The 22,965-nt window shown below is 38.4% G+C and overlaps 1 protein-coding gene across 29 annotated transcripts in view; it reads left to right on the top strand.

Moving 5' to 3' along the window:
• FAM13A (family with sequence similarity 13 member A) overlaps positions 1 to 22,965 on the top strand; it is a 371,035-nt gene that overhangs the window by 190,561 nt on the left and 157,509 nt on the right. For 22 of the 29 annotated variants that reach the window (XM_074040148.1, XM_074040145.1, XM_074040141.1 and 19 more), the window contains one exon: positions 5,226 to 5,309. The exons of the other annotated variants lie outside the window; for them this stretch is intronic. In XM_074040148.1, coding sequence (XP_073896249.1) covers positions 5,226 to 5,309 — 84 coding nt within the window. The remainder of the gene's footprint in view (positions 1 to 5,225; positions 5,310 to 22,965) is intronic. 29 annotated transcript variants of the gene reach the window in all.

The following is a 22,965-nucleotide window of genomic DNA, read 5'->3' as shown; positions in this document are numbered from 1 at the left end:
GAGGAAATGAGATCCACTGTGCATATGAAAGGAATTGCTGTTTGATACAACCAGTCATATCTCTCATTGTAACAACAGGGAAGGCAGAGAGGATTGAATGATTTCAGCTAGGTTTGTAGATTTGATGGTATAACAATGAGTAGCTTCTGCTCTAATGTTTCTGTTTTTCCAAAGAAGTATGAAGCAAGAATGGAAAGAAAGGGGTTTGAGAAGAGAGGGAAAGACAAGAAATACCATCTTGGAAAGTGGAAAATCAAGTTACGCAAGAAGTATAGCAGAATTGCTGTACCTGAGGGAGGGTCCATTCAAAGTTTATGGTCATAAATTTAATGTGAAACCAATCAACCAATTCTGTAATTTTTTTCCGGCCACTTTGAGTTGCTCCATTCCCAGCACAGAGAAGGCATATAGCTGGATTCATCTAACATTATACTTTTGTGAGGTGAAAGCAATGATTGGAGACTGGAGGAAGGAAATTAAGGGTATTAGCAAGAGAATGAAGGATCATAAAGGGAATTTAGGAAGGGAATTAAGAAGGGACTAAAAGCAGGAGGAATGCACAGGGAGTTTTGAAGGGGATTTTATTTATTCAGTTTACTCAGTCACTCAACGATTGAGCTCCTGCTATGTGCCAAACCTAGTTGTAGGCTCTGTAGATATAATGTATTTATGAACAAGACTGACCAACTCCTCTTACAGAGTAGGGTGAGATGGACAATAAAGAATTAAAACCAGCCGGGCGCGGTGGCTCATGCTTATAATCCCAGCACTTTGGGAGGCCGAGGCGGGCAGATCACGAGGTGAAGAGATTAAGACCATCCAGGCCAACATGGTGAAACCCCATCTCTACTAAAAATACAGAAATTAGCTGGGCATGGTGATGCATACCTGTAGTCCCAGCTACTCAGGAGGCTGAGGCAGGAGAATCGCTTGAACCTGGGAGGCAGAGGTTGCAGTGAGCCAAGATCACACCACTGCACTTCAGCCTGGTGACAGAGCAAGACTCCACCTCAAAAAAAAAAGAATTAAAACCAGTAAGTGTAGTTTAAAGTCAGATATTTCTAAGGGCTATGGAGAAACATCAAATAGGGTAAGGGGATAGAGAGCAACAAGTGGAAGAGGAGAGAGGTGGTGATTAATATCCCTTCCCAGGTGGCATCCTGGGAAGAGAACTTGCTCCAGTGAAATTAGCAAAGACCTGAATGAAACAAGGGACCAAGCCTTAAAAGAGCTGTGGGAGCAGTATGCAAGGCTGAGGGGACAGTGAGGGCTTTTCTATTTTTAAATGTCATCAGTAGTTGAATAGTAAAGCAAAAGAAGCCATGATAAACAAGGTATTTTTTCCTTCCTTATTGTATTTTTAATTGGTGTTCTCATAATACCATGACACAGCTGTTTTAAGCAAGTAGGTGTTATGCAAAGGTCATTAAAGTGACCAACTGGTTCAGTCAAAAGTCTCATGTAAGTAGACAAAATGTTTAAAATAAATATAGATATACCTTATATGATCTATTAATGTCCAGTTTGACACTTCATTCTCCAGTGCTCAGCATTGGAATACCAACCATTCCAACTATTAATAAGATTCAGTTGATATTTGTTGAATAAATTTTCATGCCTACATACAGTTTAACACTTAAAAAACAAAACATCCCCCTCCAAGCTATTTCCAAAAAGTTCTTCTAAAGGAAGAGTTTGAACACAAGCCCAAGGTCTCTTTTGCCTTGAGAATGTGGGAACTTTCTTTACATGGCTTTGTAAAAAATATAGATATAATTCACATACCATTGAAATTCACTCTTATAAAGTATACAATCTACGGCTTTGTGTGTGTTCACAAAACTGTGCAGTTATCACCATTACCTAATTCCAGAATATTTTTATCATCCTACAAAGAAACCTCAGCCGGGCACGGTGGCTCACTCCTGTAATCCCAGCACTTTGGGAGGCCGAGGTGTGCGGATCACGAGGTCAAAATATCAAGACCATCCTGGCCAACATGGTAAAACCCTGTCTCTACTAAAAATACAAAAATTAGCTGGGCATGGTGGCGCGCACCTGTAGTCCCAGCTACTCCAGAGGCTGAGACAGGAGAATCGCTTGAACCTGGAAGGCGGAGGTTGCAGTAAGCCAAGATTGCGCCACTGCGCTCCAGCCTGGCAACAGAGTGAGACCTGTCTCAAAAAAAAAAAAAAAAAAGAAAGAAAGAAAGAAAGAAACCTCATGTACATCAGACCTGTTAGCAGTCGCTCCCCACTCCCCCCAGCCCCTGGCAATAATCAATCTGTTTTCTGTCACTAAGTATTTGCCTATTCTGGACATTTCATTTCAGTGGAATCACATAATATACATCCTTTTGTGTCTGTATTCTTTCACTTAGCATGTTTTCAAGGTTCATTAATGTTGTAGCAGGTGTCAGTACTTTATTCCTTTTTATATCTGAAGAATATTCTATTATGTGACTATACCATGTCTTGTTTATCCATTCATCAGTTGATGGGCATTTGGATTGTCACCACTTTTAGGCTATTATGAATAATGCCACTGTTTGCATTTGTGTTTATACTTTTGCTGTGGACATAAATTTTCAACTATCTCAGATACGTATGTACAAATATAAATGGCTTTATAAAGGTTTGTAAAATGTTTTATCTTAGTATTTCGTACTTAACTGCATAATATATGTTTTAAAAGAATAAGTTATCACCAGTTATTTGCTTAGGCTACTGGTTGAATTATTTAACTTTTCTCCAGAAATCGAAGTACCATGGGCCTTACAGGAAGGTGTTACCTGTGTCCTGTGGCTCTACAGCCCCCTTGCTGGCTGCTTGCTGCTTGCTGCAAGCATGGGGGCTGCTGTTTCAGCACCATTCTGATGGGGCACTGGGAACGCAACTCTGAACACGTGCTGACTTGTCTTTTCATCAATAAATAGTACTTCTTCCCTGAGCTAGATCTTTTATCTGCCAGTTCATTCTTGGACTGCTAAACTTTACTTTGTATTGTCTGAGTTTAAAGTCGTAAAACAAAAAGTAAATATAATTCATGTAGGCGACATTTGCAAATAGGAGTTTAGAAAAAATGCTTTCAGAGACTTATAGGGAAAAGTTGACTGTCAGCCTTGTGCCCGTTAATTCACAGAGACAGGGCTGGAAAATAGAATAAAGAAATACTGTCACTTCTGTTTTATGCATAAGGAAGAAAGAATTATAGGCATTTGTAAACACTCAGACAGTCATAGACAAAAATCAGACATTTCTACTAATTTCCCTTAACAGCCTTATTTCTTTTCATCATATTCTAGCATTTACATACCAGTAGTTTAAAAAACGGGTACAAGTATAAAGCATAATTGTGTTATCCAAGCATAGTCAAATTACGCAATGGATTATGCATTTGGCTCTCCTAAATGTCATGCTGGATATAGTTTATCCCTCTCACAGTGAGTCAGAAGCGGGAATGGGTTCATTCACTATTTCCAGAAAGCAGCTTACCACCAGCAGGTGCTGTAACTAGTGGGAAAGGGTAGGACCGGAATGCACACTTATTTAGGGATCTCTGAAATGTACCCTTTGGTACTTACATAAGGGCTACATGAGGCCACAGGCAGCTGAGAGTGTTGGCAGTACCTGCAGCTACTCTGCAGCTTAGAAGAGGCTTCCAATCCCCTATGCATCTGGGAATGTTTGTCCCTAGCACAACCCTGAGAACAGGTGCTGTGTACTGCTTTGTGGTCCAGACGTGAGTCTCAGCTTTGCCACTGTCTATGTGATCTTGGACACATCACCTTAGAATCCAAGTCCCTCATCTGTAAAATCAGGAAGGCCGACTAGTTGACTTTTACAAAACTCTTTTGGCTTTAAAATGCTATGGCTCCACAACTTAGTGGTTTAAGATGCCAAGTATAGTATATTGGAGATGAGTAATATATAAAGGTATTAAGAGCTCAGGCCCTAAAGTTATACAGAACAATCTTTGAGTCCCCTGTGACCTTGGGCAAGTTTACTTAACTTCTGTAAGCCTGCATTGTGTTAGCCTTAAAGGGGAGATGATGATAATAGTTCCTAGCTCATAGGGCTATTGGGGGTAAAAATGGCATTATAAATGCAGAGTCTTTAGCAGTGCCCAATACATCATAAGAGTCAATCTTTATTAATAATAAGTAGTGTTGTTACTTTCTTTAGGGACATTTTATCCTAATAATATATTGCTCCCTTTAGAAATAAATGAATATAAGTCTAGCAAATTTTAGTAATATTGTGAAGTATATATACTAAAATTATGTTTAAAAGATTATAACAAGTTAGCCATAAACTAAACTTTTAAAAATATATGATTTAGATTATTGAATGGCAGGAATGTTGGGGAAGAAATGGGATACAGAGGATTATGGAATAAGTGAAAAAAATCTGACTTTCTCCTTAGCCTTCTTGTTGTCTGTAATTTTCCTTTTATGTATTCTTTTCCTATCTTAATTTGGAGATGGAATCATCTATGGAAAGCTTATCCAAGTTAATGGCTATTCGGAAGTGAGGCTCTGCATTATTGAAACAACAAAACAAACAAGATTACAGTCATTTCTGTTCATCATGTAGGAATAAATAATAAATCTATACAGTTCTGCCTCAGCTGCCTCCTTGTAATTTCTGCCATTATTTTGGTAAATGTTGTTTTGGTGTGAACCAAGGACTTGGAGGTTTAATAATTCTGGAAACAGATACTCATATATTCTTCCACAGGGTGTTAATACAAAACTATCACTATTTAATAGTAGTTTGCTAAATTATCTGAAGGAAATTGTTTAAGATCAAGTATGTAAAGAGTCAGAATCCATCTGTAAAATGTGGGGAATGTTGGCAACTTTAAGTTTGTTGGTTGATATTTTGGAGATTTAACTATTCACTTCTCAAAAGAAGAGCAAGCTGTCTATAGTGGATATGTATGTGATAAACTGACATAATAGTGCAGGTAAGATTTGTAATGATCATCTCTGAATATACGTACTGTACATTTCCCACCTACTCCATCACCATCTTAACTTTGCTGTTGTATATGACAAATAAGAGGAAAAGTTTTCACTCCATATTACAATTTCACCAGCTTCTGATGTGAACAACTCAATCCAGAAATGCTCTCTCTTAAAAACTGTTTTTCACTACCTTGTAATTTTTGGTTAGGGTAAATGTTCTTTAATCTCTAATGTTTCCTTTATACTTCTTTTGTAGGAGGCCAGTTATAAGAATTCCCTGCCCATCCTTTTAACAAGAGGCTTAGAAAAAGACATGCCAAAACCACCTCCAAAAACCAAGGTAAACTATGTTTGCTCTGTAGGCAACCATGTGAAATCTTTAGCATGGTTCTTTGTTTTTTTTTGTTGTTATTGTTGTTTGTTTGTTTTGAGACAGAGTCTTGCTTTATTGTCCAGGCTGGAGTGCAGTGGCACAATCTCGGCTCACTGCAACCTCCGCCTCCTGAGTTCAGGCAGTTCTACTGCATCAGCCTTCGGGGTAGCTCAGACTACAGGTGCACACCACCATGCCCAGATAATTTTTGTATTTTTAGTAGAGACGGGGTTTTGCCATATTGGCCTCACTGGTCTCAAACTACTGACCTCAGGTGATCTGCCTGCCTCGGCCTCCCAAAGTGCTGGGATTACAGGTGTGAACCACCGCTCCCAGCCAGCATGGTTCTTTATGCTCTCCTGTTTCCATGTTCTGTTGCTTGCATTTCCTTCAACCCTTTCGGTTTTTCATTTGTTTGTTTTTGCAGGGAAGTAGGCATGAGGTAGTGTTGTGGGAAGATCTGGTGGTGTAAAAGCACTTTTTGTATAGTACCTTTAATCCGTGGTTGCATTCAGCCAAAAATTCTTTGGATACTCCTATTATCGAACAGACAGTGATAATTTTTAGTAGATGTTTTTACTTCTGCTCAATAACAATTGTTTCTATGACACCATGCCTTTTGCAGGAACATAGATGGAGCTGGAGGCTATCATGCCTAGGAAACTAACGCAGGAATAGAAAACCAAATACCACATGTTCTCACTTATAAATAGGAGCTAAATGATAAGAACTATGAAACACAAAGAAGTAAACAACAGACATTGGGACCTCCTCGAGGGTGGAGGGTGGGAGGAGGAAGAGGAACAGAAAAGATAAGTATCGGGTATTGGGCTTAATACCTGGGTGATGTACTGATATGTACAACAAACCCTTGTGACACATGTTTACCTAGTAACCTTCACATGTACCCCCAAACGTAAAATAAAAAATTTTGAAAAGAAATATATAAAAAGTAAAATGCCAAAATATTTACTATTAAGAAAGAAAAAGGACCAGCCTGGCCAACATGTTGAAACCCCATCTGTACTAAAAATACAAAAAAAAATTAGCCAGGATTGGGTGGTGGGCTCCTGTAATCCCAACTAATTGGGAGACTGAAGCAGAAAGAATTGCTTGAACGTCGGAGGCAGAGGTTGCAGCGAGCTGAGACCATGCCTTTACACTTTAACCTGGGGAACAAGAATGAGACTCCATCTCATAAATAAATAAATAAATAAATAAATAAATAAATAAAAATTTTTCTAGCCTCCAACATAGGAAATAGTCAAGTGCAATAGATCTTCCTAGGGTACCTCTAAGCATGATAGAAATGCATGAGATGCATTTTCCCTTCTGGGCATAAAGTAAAATGTTCAGCTGTAATTTTTTAAAATAAAAATCACTTTATTGATGTTTCATAATTATGAAGTAGCACATAATCAATGGAAAGTATTTACATAAATTTTAACAAGAAAAAATAAGGACTACTATACATATGATAACATAAAGGCATTAATGTGTAAAATTTTGTTTCCCTTAGTAAGAAAAAATCCAAAATGCACATAATTGTTTTGCCAGTGAAAAGAAAAATTTCTTTTTTTTCTTCAACTTTGATTTTAGGTTCAGAGGTACAGGTGCAGGATGTACAGACTTGTTACATAGGTAAATGTGTGCCATGGTGTTTGCTGCACAGATTCCTACCATCACCTAGGTATTAAGTCCAGCATCCATTAGCTATTCTTGCTGATGATGTCCCTCACCCTAAGCTACCCCACCGACAGGTCCCAGTGTGTGTTATTCCCCTCCCTGTGTCCATGTGGTCTCATGATTCAGCTTCCATTTATAAGTGAGAACATACAATATTTGACTTTCTGTTCCTGCATTAGTTTGCTGAGAATAATGGTTTCTAGCTCCATCCATGTCCTAAAAAGGACATGATCTCATTCCTCTTTATGGCTGCATAGTATTCCATAGTGTATGTGTACCACATTTTCTTTATCCAGTCTATCATTGATGGGCATTATGGTTGATTCCATGTCTTTGCTACTGTAAGTAGTACTGCAGTGAACATATATGTGCATGTATTGTTATAATGGAATGATTTATATCCTTCTGGGCATATACCCAGTAATGGGATTGCTGGGTCAAATGGTATTTCTGGTTCTAGATCTTTGAGGAATCAATACTCTCTGCCACAGTGGTTAAGCTACTTTACACTTCCACCAACAGTGTAAAAGCATTTCTTTTTCTCTGCAACCTCATCAGCATCTGTTCTTTCTTGACATTTAATAATAGCCATTCTGACTGGCATGAAATGGTATCTCATTGTGGTTTTGATTTGCATTTGTCTAATGATCAGTGATGTCAAGGTTATTTTCCTGATTGTTGGCCACATAAATGTCTTCTTTTGAGAAGTGTCTGTTCACGTCCTTTGCCCACTTTTTAATAGGACTTTTTTTCTTATAAATTTGTTTAAGTTCCTTGTCGACTTGATGTCAGACCTTTATCAGATGAATAAGTTGCAAACATTTTCTCCCATTCTGTAGGTTGTGTGTTCACTCTGATGACAGTTTCTTTTGCTGTGCAAAAGCTCTTTAGTTTAATTGGATCCCATTTGTCAATTTTTGCTTATGTTGCAATTGCTTTTGGCATTTTCATCATGAAATCTTTGCCCATGCTTATGTCCTGAATGGTATTGCCTATATTTTCTTGTAAAGTGTTTACAACAAATGTAAAACCCAAAACTATAAAAATCCTAGAAGTCTTCAATCTATTTTGAGTTAATTTTTGTATAAGGTGTAACGGAGGGGTCCTGTTTCAATTTTTGGCATATGGCTAGCCTGTTCTCTCAGCACTATTTATTAGAGAATCATTTTCCCATTGTTTGCTTTTGTCAGTTTTGTCACAGATGAGATAATTTTAGGTGTTCGGTCTTATTTCTAACTTCTCTATTCTATTCCATTGGTTTATGTGTCTGTTTTTGTACCAGTACCATGATGTTTTGGTACCAGTACCATGCTGTTTTGGTTACTGTAGCCTTGTACTATAGTTTGAAGTCAGGTAGCATGATACCTCCAGCTTTGTTCTTTTTGCTTAGGCTTGTCTTGTATGTTTGGTTCCATATGAATTTTACAATAGTTGTTTTCTAATTCTCTGAAGAATGTCAATGATAGTTTAATGGGAATAGCATTGAATCTATAAACTACTTTGAGCTGTATGACTATTTTCATGATACTGATTCTTCCTATCCATGAGCACGGAACGTTTTTATATTTGTTTGTGTCCTCTCTGATTTCTTTGAGCAGTGGTTTGTAGTTCTGCTTGAAGATGTCCTTTATTTCCCTTGTTAGCTGTATTCCTAGGTATTTTATTCTTTTTGTAGCAATTGTGAATGGGAGTTCATTCATTATTTGGCTCTGTTGTTGGTGAATAGGAATGCTATGATTTTTGCACATTTCTTTTGTATCCTGAGACTTTGCTGAAGTTGCTTATCAGCTTAAGAAGCTTTTTGGGTGAAATAATGGAGTTTTCTGGATATAGGATCATGTCATATGCAAATAGGGATAGTTTGACTTTCTCTCTTCCTATTTGAATACCCTTTCTTTCTTTCTCTTGCCAGATTGTCCTGACCAGAACTTCTAATACTATGTTGAATAGGAGCGGCGAGAGAGGGCATTCTTGTTTTGTGTCAGTTTTCAAGGGGAATGCTTCCAGCTTTTGCTCATTCAATATGATATTGGCTGTGGGTTTGTCATATTATTATTATTATTTTGAAGTATATTCCTTCAATACCTAAAAACTTTTATTCAAAGTTTTTAACATGAAGTATGTTGAATTTTATCAAAGCCCTCTTCTGCATCTATTGAGATAATCAAGTGTTTTTTTTTCTTTAATACTGTTTATGTGATGAATCACATTTACTGATTTGCATATGTTGAACCAACCTTGCATCCCAGGGATGAAGCTGACTTGATCATGGTGCATATGCTTTTTGATGTGTTGCTGGATTTTGTTTGCCAGTGTTTCATTGACAACTTTTGCATCAATGTTCATCAGGGATATTGGCCTGAAGTTTTCTTTTTTTGTTGTATCTCTGCCAGGTTTTGGTATCAGGATAATGCTGGCCTCATACAGTGAGTTAGGGAGGAGTCCCTGCTTTTCAATTTTTTGGAATAGTATCGGTAGAAATGATACCACCTCTTCATTATACCTCGGGCAGAATTCAGCTGTGAATCTTTCTGGTCCTGGGCTCTTTTTGGTTGTAGGCTATTTCTTACTGCCTCAATTTCAGAACTCATTATTGGTCTATTCAGAGATTCAGTTTCATCCTGTTTCAGTCTTGGGAGGGTGTATGGGTCCAGGAATTTCAACATTTCTTCTAGATTTTCTAGTTTATGTGCATAGAGATGTTTGTAGTATTCTCTGATGCTTGTTTGTACTTCTGTGGGATCAGTGGTGATATCTCCCTTGTTATTTCTGATTATTTGATTCTTCTTTCTTTTATTCTTTATTAGTCTAGCCAGTGATCTATCTAATTTTTTCAAAAAAGCAGCTCCTGGATTTGTTGATTTTTTGAAGGGTTTTTCATGTCTCTATCTCCTTCAGTTCCTCTCTGATAGTGGTTATTTCTTTTTTTCTTCTTTTTTTTTAATTTATTATTATTATTATACTTTAAGTTCTAGGGTACATGTGCATAACGTGCAGGTTTGTTACATATGTATACTTGTGCCATGTTGCTGTGCTGCACCCATCAACTCATCAGCACCCATCAACTCGTCATTTACATCAGGTATAACTACCAATGCAATCCCTCCCCCCTCCCCCCTCCCCATGATAGGCCCCGGTGTGTGATGTTCCCCTTCCCGAGTCCAAGTGATCTCATTGTTCAGTTCCCACCTATGAGTGAGAACATGCAGTGTTTGGTTTTCTGTTCTTGCGATAGTTTGCTAAGAATGATGGTTTCCAGCTGCATGCATGTCCCTACAAAGGACACAAACTCATCCCTTTTTATGGCTGCATAGTATTCCATGGTGTATATGTGCCACATTTTCTTAATCCAGTCTGTCACTGATGGGCATTTGGGTTGATTCCAAGTCTTTGCTATTGTGAATAGTGCCGCAATAAACATACGTGTGCATGTGTCTTTATAGCAGCATGATTTATAATCCTTTGGGTATATACCCAGTAATGGGATGGCTGGGTCATATGGTACATCTAGTTCTAGATCCTTGAAGAATTGCCATACTGTTTTCCATAATGGTTGAACTAGTTTACAATCCCACCAACAGTGTAAAAGTGTTCCTATTTCTGCACATCCTCTCCAGCACCTGTTGTTTCCTGACTTTTTAATGATCGCCATTCTAACTGGTGTGAGATGGTATCTCATTGTGGTTTTGATTTGCATTTCTCTGATGGCCAGTGATGATGAGCATTTCTTCATGTGTCTGTTGGCTGTATGAATGTCTTCTTTTGAGAAATGTCTGTTGATATCCTTTGCCCACTTTTTGATGGGGTTGTTTGTTTTTTTCTTGTAAATTTGTTTGAGTTCTTTGTAGGTTCTGGATATTAGCCCTTTGTCAGATAAGTAGATTGCAAAAATTTTCTCCCATTCTGTAAGTTGCCTGTTCACTCTGATGGTAGTTTCTTTTGCTGTGCAGAAGCTCTTTAGTTTAATTAGATCCCATTTGTCAATTTTGGCTTTTGCTGCCGTTGCTTTTGGTGTTTTAGACATGGAGTCTTTGCCCATGCCTATGTCCTGAATGGTACTACCTAGGTTTTCCTCTAGGGTTTTTATGGTATTAGGTCTAACATTTAAGTCTCTAATCCATCTTGAATTAATTTTCGTATAAGGAGTAAGGAAAGGATCCAGTTTCAGCTTTCTACTTATGGCTAGCCAATTTTCCCAGCACCATTTATTAAATAGGGAATCCTTTCCCCATTTCTTGTTTCTCTCAGGTTTGTCAAAGATCAGATGGCTGTAGATGTGTGGTATTATTTCTGAGGGCTCTGTTCTGTTCCATTGGTCGATATCTCTGTTTTGGTACCAGTACCATGCTGTTTTGGTTACTGTAGCCTTGTAGAATAGTTTGAAGTCAGGTAGTGTGATGCCTCCAGCTTTGTTCTTTTGACTTAGGATTGTCTTGGAGATGCGGGCTCTTTTTTGGTTCCATATGAACTTTAAAGCAGTTTTTTCCAATTCTGTGAAGAAAGTCATGGGTAGCTTGATGGGGATGGCATTGAATCTATAAATAACCTTGGGCAGTATGGCCATTTTCACGATATTGATTCTTCCTATCCATGAGCATGGTATGTTCTTCCATTTGTTTGTGTCCTCTTTTATTTCACTGAGCAGTGGTTTGTAGTTCTCCTTGAAGAGGTCCTTTACATCCCTTGTAAGTTGGATTCCTAGGTATTTTATTCTGTTTGAAGCTATTGTGAATGGAAGTTCATTCATGATTTGGCTCTCTGTTTGTCTGTTACTGGTGTATAAGAATGCTTGTGATTTTTGCACATTAATTTTGTATCCTGAGACTTTGCTGAAGTTGCTTATCAGCTTAAGGAGATTTTGGGGTGAGACAATGGGGTTTTCTAAATATACAATCATGTCATCTGCAAAGAGGGACAATTTGATTTCTTCTTTTCCTAACTGAATACCCTTGATTTCTTTCTCTTGCCTGATTGCCCTAGCCAGAACTTCCAACACTATGTTGAATAGGAGTGGTGAGAGAGGGCATCCCTGTCTTGTGCCAGTTTTCAAAGGGAATTTTTCCAGTTTTTGCCCATTCAGTATGATATTGGCTGTGGGTTTGTCATAAATAGCTCTTATTATTTTGAGATACATTCCATCAATACCGAATTTATTGAGCGTTTTTAGCATGAAGGGCTGTTGAATTTTGTCAAAAGCCTTTTCTGCATCTATTGAGATAATCATGTGGTTCTTGTCTTTGGTTCTGTTTATATGCTGGATTATGTTTATGGTTTTGCGAATGTTGAACCAGCCTTGCATCCCAGGGATGAAGCCCACTTGATCATGGTGGATAAGCTGTTTGATGTGCTGCTGAATCCGGTTGGCCAATATTTTATTGAGGATTTTTGCATCGATGTTCATCAGGGATATTGGTCTAAAATTCTCTTTTTTTGTTGTGTCTCTGCCAGGCTTTGGTATCAGGATGATGTTGGCCTCATCAAATGAGTTAGGGAGGATTCCCTCTTTTTCTATTGATTGGAATAGTTTCAGAAGGAATGGTACCAGCTCCTCCTTGTACCTCTGGTAGAATTCAGCTGTGAATCCATCTGGTCCTGGACTTTTTTTCATTGGTAGGCTATTAATTATTGCCTCAATTTCAGAGCCTGCTATTGGTCTATTCAGGGATTCAACTTCTTCCTGGTTTAGTCTTGGAAGAGTGTAAGTGTCCAGGAAATTATCCATTTCTTCTAGATTTTCTAGTTTATTTGCGTAGAGATGTTTATAGTATTCTCTGATGGTAGTTTGTATTTCTCTGGGGTTGGTGGTGATATCCCCTTTATCATTTTTTATTGCGTCTATTTGATTCTTCTCTCTTTTCTTCTTTATTAGTCTTGCTAGCGGTCTGTCAATTTTGTTGATCTTTTCAAAAAACCAACTCCTGGATTCATTGATTTTTTGGAGGGTTTTTTGTGTCTCTATCTCCTTCAGTTCTGCTCTGATCTTAGTTATTTCTTGCCTTCTGCTAGCTTTTGAATGTGTTTGCTCTTGCTTCTCTAGGTCTTTTAATTTTGATGTTAGAGTGTCAATTTTAGATCTTTCCTGCTTTCTCTTGTGTGCATTTAGTGCTATAAATTTCCCTCTACACACTGCTTTAAATGTGTCCCAGAGATTCTGGTATGTTGTATCTTTGTTCTCATTGGTTTCAAAGAACATCTTTATTTCTGCCTTCATTTTGTTATGTATCCAGTCATTCAGGAGCAGGTTGTTCAGTTTCCATGTAGTTGAGCGGTTTTGATTGAGTTTCTTAGTCCTGAGTTCTAGTTTGATTGCACTGTGGTCTGAGAGGCAGTTTGTTATAATTTCTGTTCTTATACATTTGCTGAGGAGTGCTTTACTTCCAATTATGTGGTCAATTTTGGAATAAGTGCGATGTGGTGCTGAGAAGAATGTATATTCTGTTGATTTGGGGTGGAGAGTTCTATAGATGTCTATTAGGTCTGCTTGCTGCAGAGATGAGTTCAATTCCTGGATATCCTTGTTAACTTTCTGTCTCGTTGATCTGTCTAATGTTGACAGTGGAGTGTTGAAGTCTCCCATTATTATTGTATGGGAGTCTAAGTCTCTTTGTAAGTCTCTAAGGACTTGCTTTATGAATCTGGGTGCTCCTGTATTGGGTGCATATATATTTACGATAGTTAGCTCTTCCTGTTGAATTGATCCCTTTACCATTATGTAATGGCCTTCTTTGTCTCTTTTGATCTTTGATGGTTTAAAGTCTGTTTTATCAGAGACTAGGATTGCAACCCCTGCTTTTTTTTGTTCTCCATTTGCTTGGTAAATCTTCCTCCATCCCTTTATTTTGAGCCTATGTATGTCTCTGCATGTGAGATGGGTCTCTTGAATACAGCAGACTGATGGGTCTTGACTCTTTATCCAGTTTGCCAGTCTGTGTCTTTTAATTGGAGCATTTAGTCCATTTACATTTAAGGTTAAGATTGTTATGTGTGAACTTGATCCTGCCATTATGATATTAACTGGTTATTTTGCTCGTTAGTTGATGCAGTTTCTTCCTAGCCTCGATGGTCTTTACATTTTGGCATGTTTTTGCAATGGCTGGTACCGGTTGTTCCTTTCCATGTTTAGTGCTTCCTTCAGGGTCTCTTGTAAGGCAGGCCTGGTGGTGACAAAATCTCTAAGCGTTTGCTTATCTGTAAAGGATTTTATTTCTCCTTCACTGATGAAACTTAGTTTGGCTGGATATGAAATTCTGGGTTTAAAATTCTTTTCTTTAAGAATGTTGAATATTGGCCCCCACTCTCTTCTGGCTTGGAGAGTTTCTGCCGAGAGATCTGCTGTTAGTCTGATGGGCTTCCCTTTGTGGGTAACCCGACCTTTCTCTCTGGCTGCCCTTAAGATTTTTTCCTTCATTTCAACTTTGGTGAATCTGGCAATTATGTCTCTTGGAGTTGCTCTTCTCGAGGAGTATCTTTGTGGCGTTCTCTGTATTTTCTGGATTTGAATGTTGGCCTGCCCTACTAGGTTGGGGAAGTTCTCCTGGATGATATCCTGAAGAGTGTTTTCCAACTTGGTTCCATTTTCCCCCTCACTTTCAGGCACCCCAATCAGACATAGATTTGGTCTTTTTACATAATCCCATACTTCTTGCAGGCTTTGTTCATTTCTTTTTCTTCTTTTTTCTTTTGGTTTCTCTTCTCGCTTCATTTCATTCATTTGATCCTCAATCGCTGACACTCTTTCTTCCAGTTGATCAAGTCGGTTACTGAAGCTTGTGCATTTGTCACGTATTTCTCATGTCATGGTTTTCATCTCTTTCATTTCGTTTATGACCTTCTCTGCATTAATTACTCTAGCCATCAATTCTTCCACTCTTTTTTCAAGATTTTTAGTTTCTTTGAGCTGGGTACATAATTCCTCCTTTAGCTCTGAGAAGTTTGATGGACTGAAGCCTTCTTCTCTCATCTCGTCAAAGTCATTCTCCGTCCACCTTTGATCCGTTGCTGGCAATGAGCTGCGCTCCTTTGCAGGGGGAGATGCGCTCTTATTTATTGAATTTCCAGCTTTTCTGCCCTGCTTTTTCCCCATCTTTGTGGTTTTATCTGCCTCTGGTCTTTGATGATGGTGACGTACTGATGGGGTTTTGGTGTAGGTGTCCTTCCTGTTTGATAGTTTTCCTTCTAACAGTCAGGACCCTCAGCTGCAGGTCTGTTGGAGATTGCTTGAAGTCCTCTCCAGACCCTGTTTGCGTGGGTATCAGCAGCAGAGGCTGCAGAAGATAGAATATTGCTCAACAGCGAGTGTACCTGTCTGATTCTTACTTTGGAAGCTTCCTCTCAGGGGTGTACTCCACCCTGTGAGGTGTGAGGTGTCAGACTGCCCCTAGTGGGGGATGTCTCCCAGTTAGGCTACTCAGGGGTTAGGGACCCACTTGAGCAGGCAGTCTGTCCCTTCTCAGATCTCAACTTCCGTGTTGGGAGATCCATTGCTCTCTTCAAAGCTGTCAGACAGACTCGTTTGCGTCTGCAGAGGTTTCTGCTGCTTTTTTGTTTTTTTTTTTTGTTTTTTTTTTTTTGTTTTTTTTTTTTTTTAGATGGAGTCTCGCTCTGCCGCCCAGGCTGGAGTGCAGTGGCTGGATCTCAGCTCACTGCAAGCTCCACCTCCCGGGTTCACGCTATTCTCCTGCCTCAGCCTCCTGAGTAGCTGGGACTACAGGCGCCCGCCACCGTGCCCGGCTAGTTTTTTGTATTTTTTAGTAGAGACGGGGTTTCACCGTGTTAGCCAGGTTGTTGTTTAGCTGTGCCCTGTCCCCAGAGGTGGAGTCTACAGAGACAGGCAGGTTTCCTTGGGCTGCTGTGAGCTCCACCCAGTTCGAGCTTCCCAGCGGCTTTGTTTACCTACTTAAGCCTCAGCAATGGTGGGCGCCCCTCCCCCAGCCTCGCTGCTGCCTTGCGGTTAGATTGCAGACTGCTGTGCTAGCAATGAGGGAGGCTCCGTGGGCGTGGGACCCTCCCGGCCAGGTGTGGGATATAATCTCCTGGTGTGCCCGTTTTCTTAAAGCGCAGTATTGAGGTGGGAGTTACCTGATTTTCCAGGTGTTGTGTGTCTCAGTTCCCCTGGCTAGGAAAAGGGATTCCCTTCCCCCTTGTGCTTCCCAGGTGAGGCGATGCCTCACCCTGCTTCAGCTCTGGCTGATCGGGCTGCAGCAGCTGACCAGCACCGATTGTCCGGCACTCCCTAGTGAAATGAACCCAGTACCTCAGTTGAAAATGCAGAAATCACCGGTCTTCTGTGTCGCTTGCGCTGGGAGTTGGAGACTGGAGCTGTTCCTATTTGGCCATCTTGTTCGATAATGGTTATTTCTTATCTTTTGCTCACTTTGGGGTTTGTTTGCTGTTGGTTCTCTAGTTTTTTAGTTGTGATGTTAGGCATTTAGTGCTATAAATTTCCCTCTTACCACTGCTTTAGCTGAGTCCCAGAGATTCTGGTACATTGTTTCTTTCTTCTCATTAGTTTGAAATAACTTACTGATTTCTGCCTTAATTTCATTATTTACCCAAGTGTCATTCAGGAGCAGGCTGTTCAATTTCCATGTAGTTGTGTGATTTTGAGTGAATTTCTTAATCTCGAGCTCTAATGTGATAGCACTGTGGTCTGAAAGACTGTTATGATTTCAGTTCTTCTGCATTTGTTGAGGAGTGTTTTACTTCTGATCATGGAATCAGTATTAAAGTAAGTGCTGTGTGGTAATGAGAAGAATATATATTCTGTTTTTTGTGGGTAGAGAGTTCTGTAGGTATCTATCAGGTCTGCTTGATCCAGAGCTGAGTTCAGGTCTTGACTGTCTTTGTTAATTTTCTTTCTCAATGATCTGTCTAATATTTTCAGTGGGATGTTAAAGCTCCCACTATTATTGTGAGGGAGTCTAAGACTCTTTGTAGGTCTCCAAGAACTTGCTTTATGAATCTGGGTGCTCCTGTATTGGGTGTATATATATTTAGGATAGTTAGCTAGTCTTGTTGACTTGAACCGTTTTCCATTATGCAATGCCCTTCTTTGTCTTTTTTATCTTTGTTGGTTTAAAGCCTGTTTTGTCAGAAACTGGGATTACAACCTCTGCTTTTTCTGTTTTTCATTTGGTTGGAAATTTTCCTCCATCCCTTTATTTTGTCCCTATGTGTGTCTTTGCACAGGAGACAGGTCTCTTAAAGACAGCATACCCATGGGTCTTGACTCTATCCAGCTTGCCATTCTGTGTCATTTAATTGAGGCATTTAGCCCATTTACATTTAAGGTTAGTATTGTTATGTGTGAATTTGATCCTATCATCGTGATGCTGGCTGCTTATTTTACAGACTTTTTTATGTGGTTGCTTTATAGTATCACTAATCTGTGTACTTCAGCGTGGTTTTGTATTGGCTGGTAACAGTTCTTTTCCATATTTTGTGCTTCCTTCAAGAGCTCTTGCAAGGCAGGCCTGGTAGTGACAACTTCCCTTAGCATTTGCTTGTCTGCAAAGGATCTTGTTTCTACTTTCGTTATGAAGCTTAGTTTGGTCAGATATGAAATTCCGGGTGGGAAATTCTTTTCTTTAAGATGTTGAGTATAGGTACCTAATCTCTTCTGGCTTGTAGAGTTTCCACTGAAAGGTCCATGGTTAGTCTGATAGGCTTCCCTTTGTAGGTGACCTGGCCTTTCTCCCTGGCTGCCCTTAACATTTTTTCTTTCATTCTGCCCTTGGAGGATCTGATGATTATGTATCTTGGGGTTGTTCTTCTCATGGAGTATCTTACTGGGGTTCTCTGGATTTCCTGAATTTGAATGTTGGCCTGTCTTGCTAAGTTGGGGAAGTTCTCCTGGATGATATGTGTTTTTCAGCATATGAAGTATGTTTTCCAACTTGGTGCCATTCTCCTCATCTCTTTCAGGTACCCTAGTCAGTTATAGGTTTGACCTCTTTACATAATCCCATATATCTCAGAGGTTTTGTTTATTCATTTTTATTCTTTTTTCAGTATTCTTGTCTGCCTGTCTAATTTCAGAAAGGGAGTCTTCAAGCTCTAATATTGTTTCCTCCACTTGGTCTGTTCTGCTATTGATACTTGTGATTGCATTGTGAATTTCTTGTATTGTGTTATTCACTTCTATCAGGTCAGTTATGTTCCTCTCTAAACTGGTTATTCTGGCTATCAGCTCCTGTATTGTTTTATTATGACTCTTAGCTTCTTTGCAGTGGGTTACAGCATGCTCCTTTAGCTCTGTGAAGTTCTTTATTACCCATCTTCTGAAGCCTACTTCTGTCAATTCAATCATCTCAGCCTCCACCCAGTTCTGTGCCTTTGCTGGAGAGGTGTTGCAGTCATTTGGAGAAGAGACACTCTAGCTTTTTGAGTTTACAGCATAGAAAAACTTCTTTAAACCAAAATGTTTCATGAGGATTTGATCATTTGTTTGTCCACCCAGAAAAGTATATTAGTTTTATAGCCCGACACTTTTCTAATCTTTAATCTTTTCATTTGAAGAGAATGCCTACTTACTAAGTATATATAATACTCCTAACTAGCCACCATGACATTTATTTATTTATTTATTTACTTACTTACTTACTTACTTTCTTTCCATAAGTTTTTGGGGAACAGGTGATATTGGGTTACATGAGTAACCCAATAGTGGTGATTTGTGAGATTTTGGTGCACTCATCACCCAAGCAGTATACACTGCACCCAATTTGTAGCCTTTTTTTCCCTCAACTCCTTCCCACCCTTTCCCCAAAAGTCCATTGTATCATTCTTATCCCTTTGCATCCTCAGAGCTTAGCTCCCACTTACAAGTGAGAACAATGTTTGGTTTTCCATTACTGAGTTACTTCACTTAGAATAATAGTCTCCAGTCTCATCCATGTTGCTGTGAATGCCATTAATCCATTCTTTTTTATGGCTGAATAGTATTTCATCATACACACACACATACCCACACACCAATCACAGTTTCTCTACCCACTCATTGATTGGTGGTCATTTGGGCTGGTTCCATATTTTTGCAATTGTGAATTGTGCTGCTACAAACATGCATGTGAAAGTATCTATTTGGATAATGACTTCTTTTCCTTTGGGTAGATACCCCGTAGTGGGATTGCTGGATAAAGTGGTAGTTCTGCTTTTAGTTCTTTAAGGAGTCACCACACTGTTTTCCGTAGTGGTTGTACTAGTTTATGTTCCCACCAGTGGTGTAGAAGTGTTCCCTTTTTACCACATCCATGCCAACATCTATTTTTAAAATTTTTCTTGTTATTAGCCACCATGACATTTATAGAGCTACGTTTTTTCCAGTTCTAAGACAATATATTCTCCAAACTTTTTTGAATTCACTGCAGGCAAAATTTTTAAAAACTCTATTTTCTGATTTTAATAGGAAGTTACTATAAAAATAATTGTAATTTTATTTTCAAAGACAATTCAAGAGCAGCACTGAGCTATTACTTAGTGTTTAATTTATGGCAAGAGTATATGGTTTATTTTTAAAGAAATAAAAATATCTTTCCTAAAACTTATTATACTTTGATTTTTTTCTGGAAAATTATTTCAGCTGTCTATTATGGTTTCCTTTCTTGACTCAAACTATTTTTTATGTCTTTTTAACTGAAATATTTGCATGTCCAAACTTATAGATGATTAATTCAAATGTGTAGTAGAAATTTGGTTTACTGTACAATTAGTAAACATTCAGTGTCAAAAATATACTCACTAAACAAATGCATTTTGAGAAAATAACGTGGGATTTGAGGAACATTTTTAGGTAACATTTGCTTATTAACTCTATATGTATCGACTCCTTTGAGGTGATGAGACCTTAAATGAATCACTTCCTAAATGAAATATACTCTTGAAACTGGTCATAAAAATGTTTTGAAGTGATTCTATTACTCTCATGAAATTAGTCCCATTCATAATATGTTATTTATGCAAAGAATCATAATTAATGTGTACTTATTATCCTCCCTTTTATCTATCTGGCTGTATGGTTTATGACCAACTAATTCAATAGAGAAATTACTTCATTGGTTAAGTCTTGGTTTGTGACTAGTTTCTTTGTGGTGTTACATGGATAAGTTTAAGTTTACATGAACAAATAAAACTCCACTTTGTGTAGGGTGATAATCTTTGTAATATCAAATCTCAGAAATGAGGCAGAGCCTGTGAACTATAAGAGATTATTAAGGTACTAACTCTGTCACCAAGATTTTATCTTAAAATCTTGTTTTTCTCCAGTTGATCTTTGAAAACTAAATCTGAGAACACCTTCAAAATACGGTTAGTGTGCCCTTTCTAGGGTGACTTAGTGAGCTGTGAGGGTGATGCATATCCTTGGTATTAATGGTACTCCAGTTGGCCTCCATTGCTGTCTTTCTCAACATCTCTAGTTACAGCTGTATTTGCCTTGGACAGTTAAGTATTTCTGATCCCTATATGGGCTAGAGATGTAAAATGGTAATCCAGAAATGGCTTATGTTCATTAGCTCTGGAGATGTCTCTGTCATCTAAGCCATCTGTCTGTACATGTGTTCCCTCTGCCAGCTGGTGTCTCTGCTCTTGAGCAATGAGAAGTGTTTATTTATTTTCCTTAGGTAGGAAAGCCACATCTTAATTTGAGTCCAGGATGAAAAAGATGATACCTCTGTTACACAGTGCCATGGCACTTCTGGATGAGTAATGATTCCCAGCCCTGCTAGCTCAAGGACGTACTCATATAGCTATTCCATGCCTAATACTGCATAGACTGTATATGCCAACAGATAATTGGAATGGATGACACAAAAGAGAACATCAAATAGATTTTTAGATAAAGAGGTATAGAATATAGAAAGACATAGCTCCTTGTAACACAGTATAGTTGTTTGGAGAGGAGACAAAGTTTTCTTCCACCAGACAGAGGTGCTATGGCTCTAAGCCTCACAACCCATTTACTTTGCTCAATATGTAAACCCTGAAGAGGATCCAGTGAACTGAGGGATGAAAACGAGCTTCCTTCTCTTTTCCCTTGGGGTATGCTCTAGACTTCACACTATAGTTGCTGCGTTCTTAACCTTACCAAAAAACTCAAGGTAGGTCATTGTATGAGGATAAATATGAGGTTTATTCAGTGCTAGTATGAAGGTATAAAATAACCAATGATCTATTTCCATTTTGACTTTTATCAGGGGATACAAAATGTACTAATAAATTAAAATTATAAGCACATGATAGTTTTGGTTAGTTATTAGATTCTCCTAATGCTTTCATAGATGTTTCTTTTATTAAACAGAGTCATATTAACTATAAAATGTGGGATAAAGATAGTGTAGTTGTCAAGCAAACAGTTATAGTAGAAGCAACTGTTAACTTGCTTTTCTTTTCAAAGCTTAATGTTTCAGGAACCATGAATCATTTAAGAAGAGATTTTATTCCATAATGAGATGAGATGTCACAGTTATTTTTTCTTTTTCTTTTTTTTTTTTTGAGACGGAGTCTCGCTCTGTCACCCAGGCTGGAGTGCAGTGGTGCGATCTCAGCTCACTGCAAGCTCTGCCTCCCAGGTTCACGCCATTCTCCTGCCTCAGCCTCCGAGTAGCTGGGACTACAGGCGCGCACCACTACGCCCGGCTAATTTTTTGTATTTTTAGTAGAAACGGGGTTTCACCGTGTTAGCCAGGATGGTCTCGATCTCCTGACCTCGTGATCCGCCTGCCTCGGCCTCCCAAAGTGCTGGGATTACAGGCGTGAGCCACCGCGGCTGGCGTTATTTTTTCTTTAATGTTTTTAAAAATGCCTGTGCAAAGTCAACCAGATACTTAAAATAATACAAGGTTTTGAGAAAAGTTAGTGACCATTATAATTTTTTAATATACAGTTCATAAAATAACTTAATAAACATTGAATTTTACCAAGTTTCCCAGTTATTTTAAAATCAGTGTTAATGGGCATGCATACATTTTATGTTTCTTTCATTAACATATACATTATAATTAGTATTCTGCTTTTTCCAGTTAACATTATTTACGTTATAGGTTTCCATGCATCAACCTATGCTTATTGTTTTAGTAAAAGTAATAGTATTAGTAGTAATAGAAATAATACTGGTGATGGTGATAACTAACATCAGTCAAGTGCCAAGTGTTGTACCAACTACTTAATGTATATTATCTCATCTAATAATCATAATATTTAATGTGTTGTCATATCATATTTAGCCATTTTGAATATTTGAGACTTTCTAAGTTATCATTAGTATAAAAAGCACAGCTATGTAAGTGATAATAAAGAATAACTTTTGAATATGGAATAGTATTATTTTCTTAGATTTTATTACCTATAGTAGAATTAAAGGATATAAGTAGCTTTATAATTAAAGGATATGACTGATGTATCCTAATGTACCATCTTTACTCTCTCATTTTAACACTATTGAAAAATTAAATTAGGCCAGGTGTGGTGGCTCATGCCTGTAATTTCAGCACTATGGGAGGCTGAGGTGGGTGGATCACTTGAGGCCAGGAGTTCTAGACTAGCCTGGCCAACTTGGCAAAACCCTGTCTCTACTCAAAATACAAAAATTAGCCGGGCATGGTGGCACATGCCTGTAATCTCAGCTACTCAGGAGGTTGAGGCACGAGAATTGCTTGAACCTGGGAGGCTAAGGTTGCAGTGAGCCGAGATCGCCACTGCACTCCAGCCTGAGTGACAGAGTGAGACTCTGTCTCAAAAAATAAAAATAAAAATAAATTAAAATTAATACTTATCACTTCCATGCATGTTATTATAAGAACACTGCATATCTATATATCTATACATTATATATGTTATAGTTTTGCAGGTTTTAAAACATCATATAAGAATAATACACAGTGTGTTACCTTCTGTGGCTTCCTTTTTTTTCTGTTCAATATGCTGTCAATATTAACTTTCG

Source organism: Macaca fascicularis, chromosome 5 (genome assembly GCF_037993035.2).
Source record: "Macaca fascicularis isolate 582-1 chromosome 5, T2T-MFA8v1.1".
Classification (NCBI taxonomy): Eukaryota; Metazoa; Chordata; class Mammalia; order Primates; family Cercopithecidae; genus Macaca; species Macaca fascicularis.
Note: the sequence above shows the minus strand (reverse complement) of the source record. Positions and strands in the feature narration are given on the sequence as shown.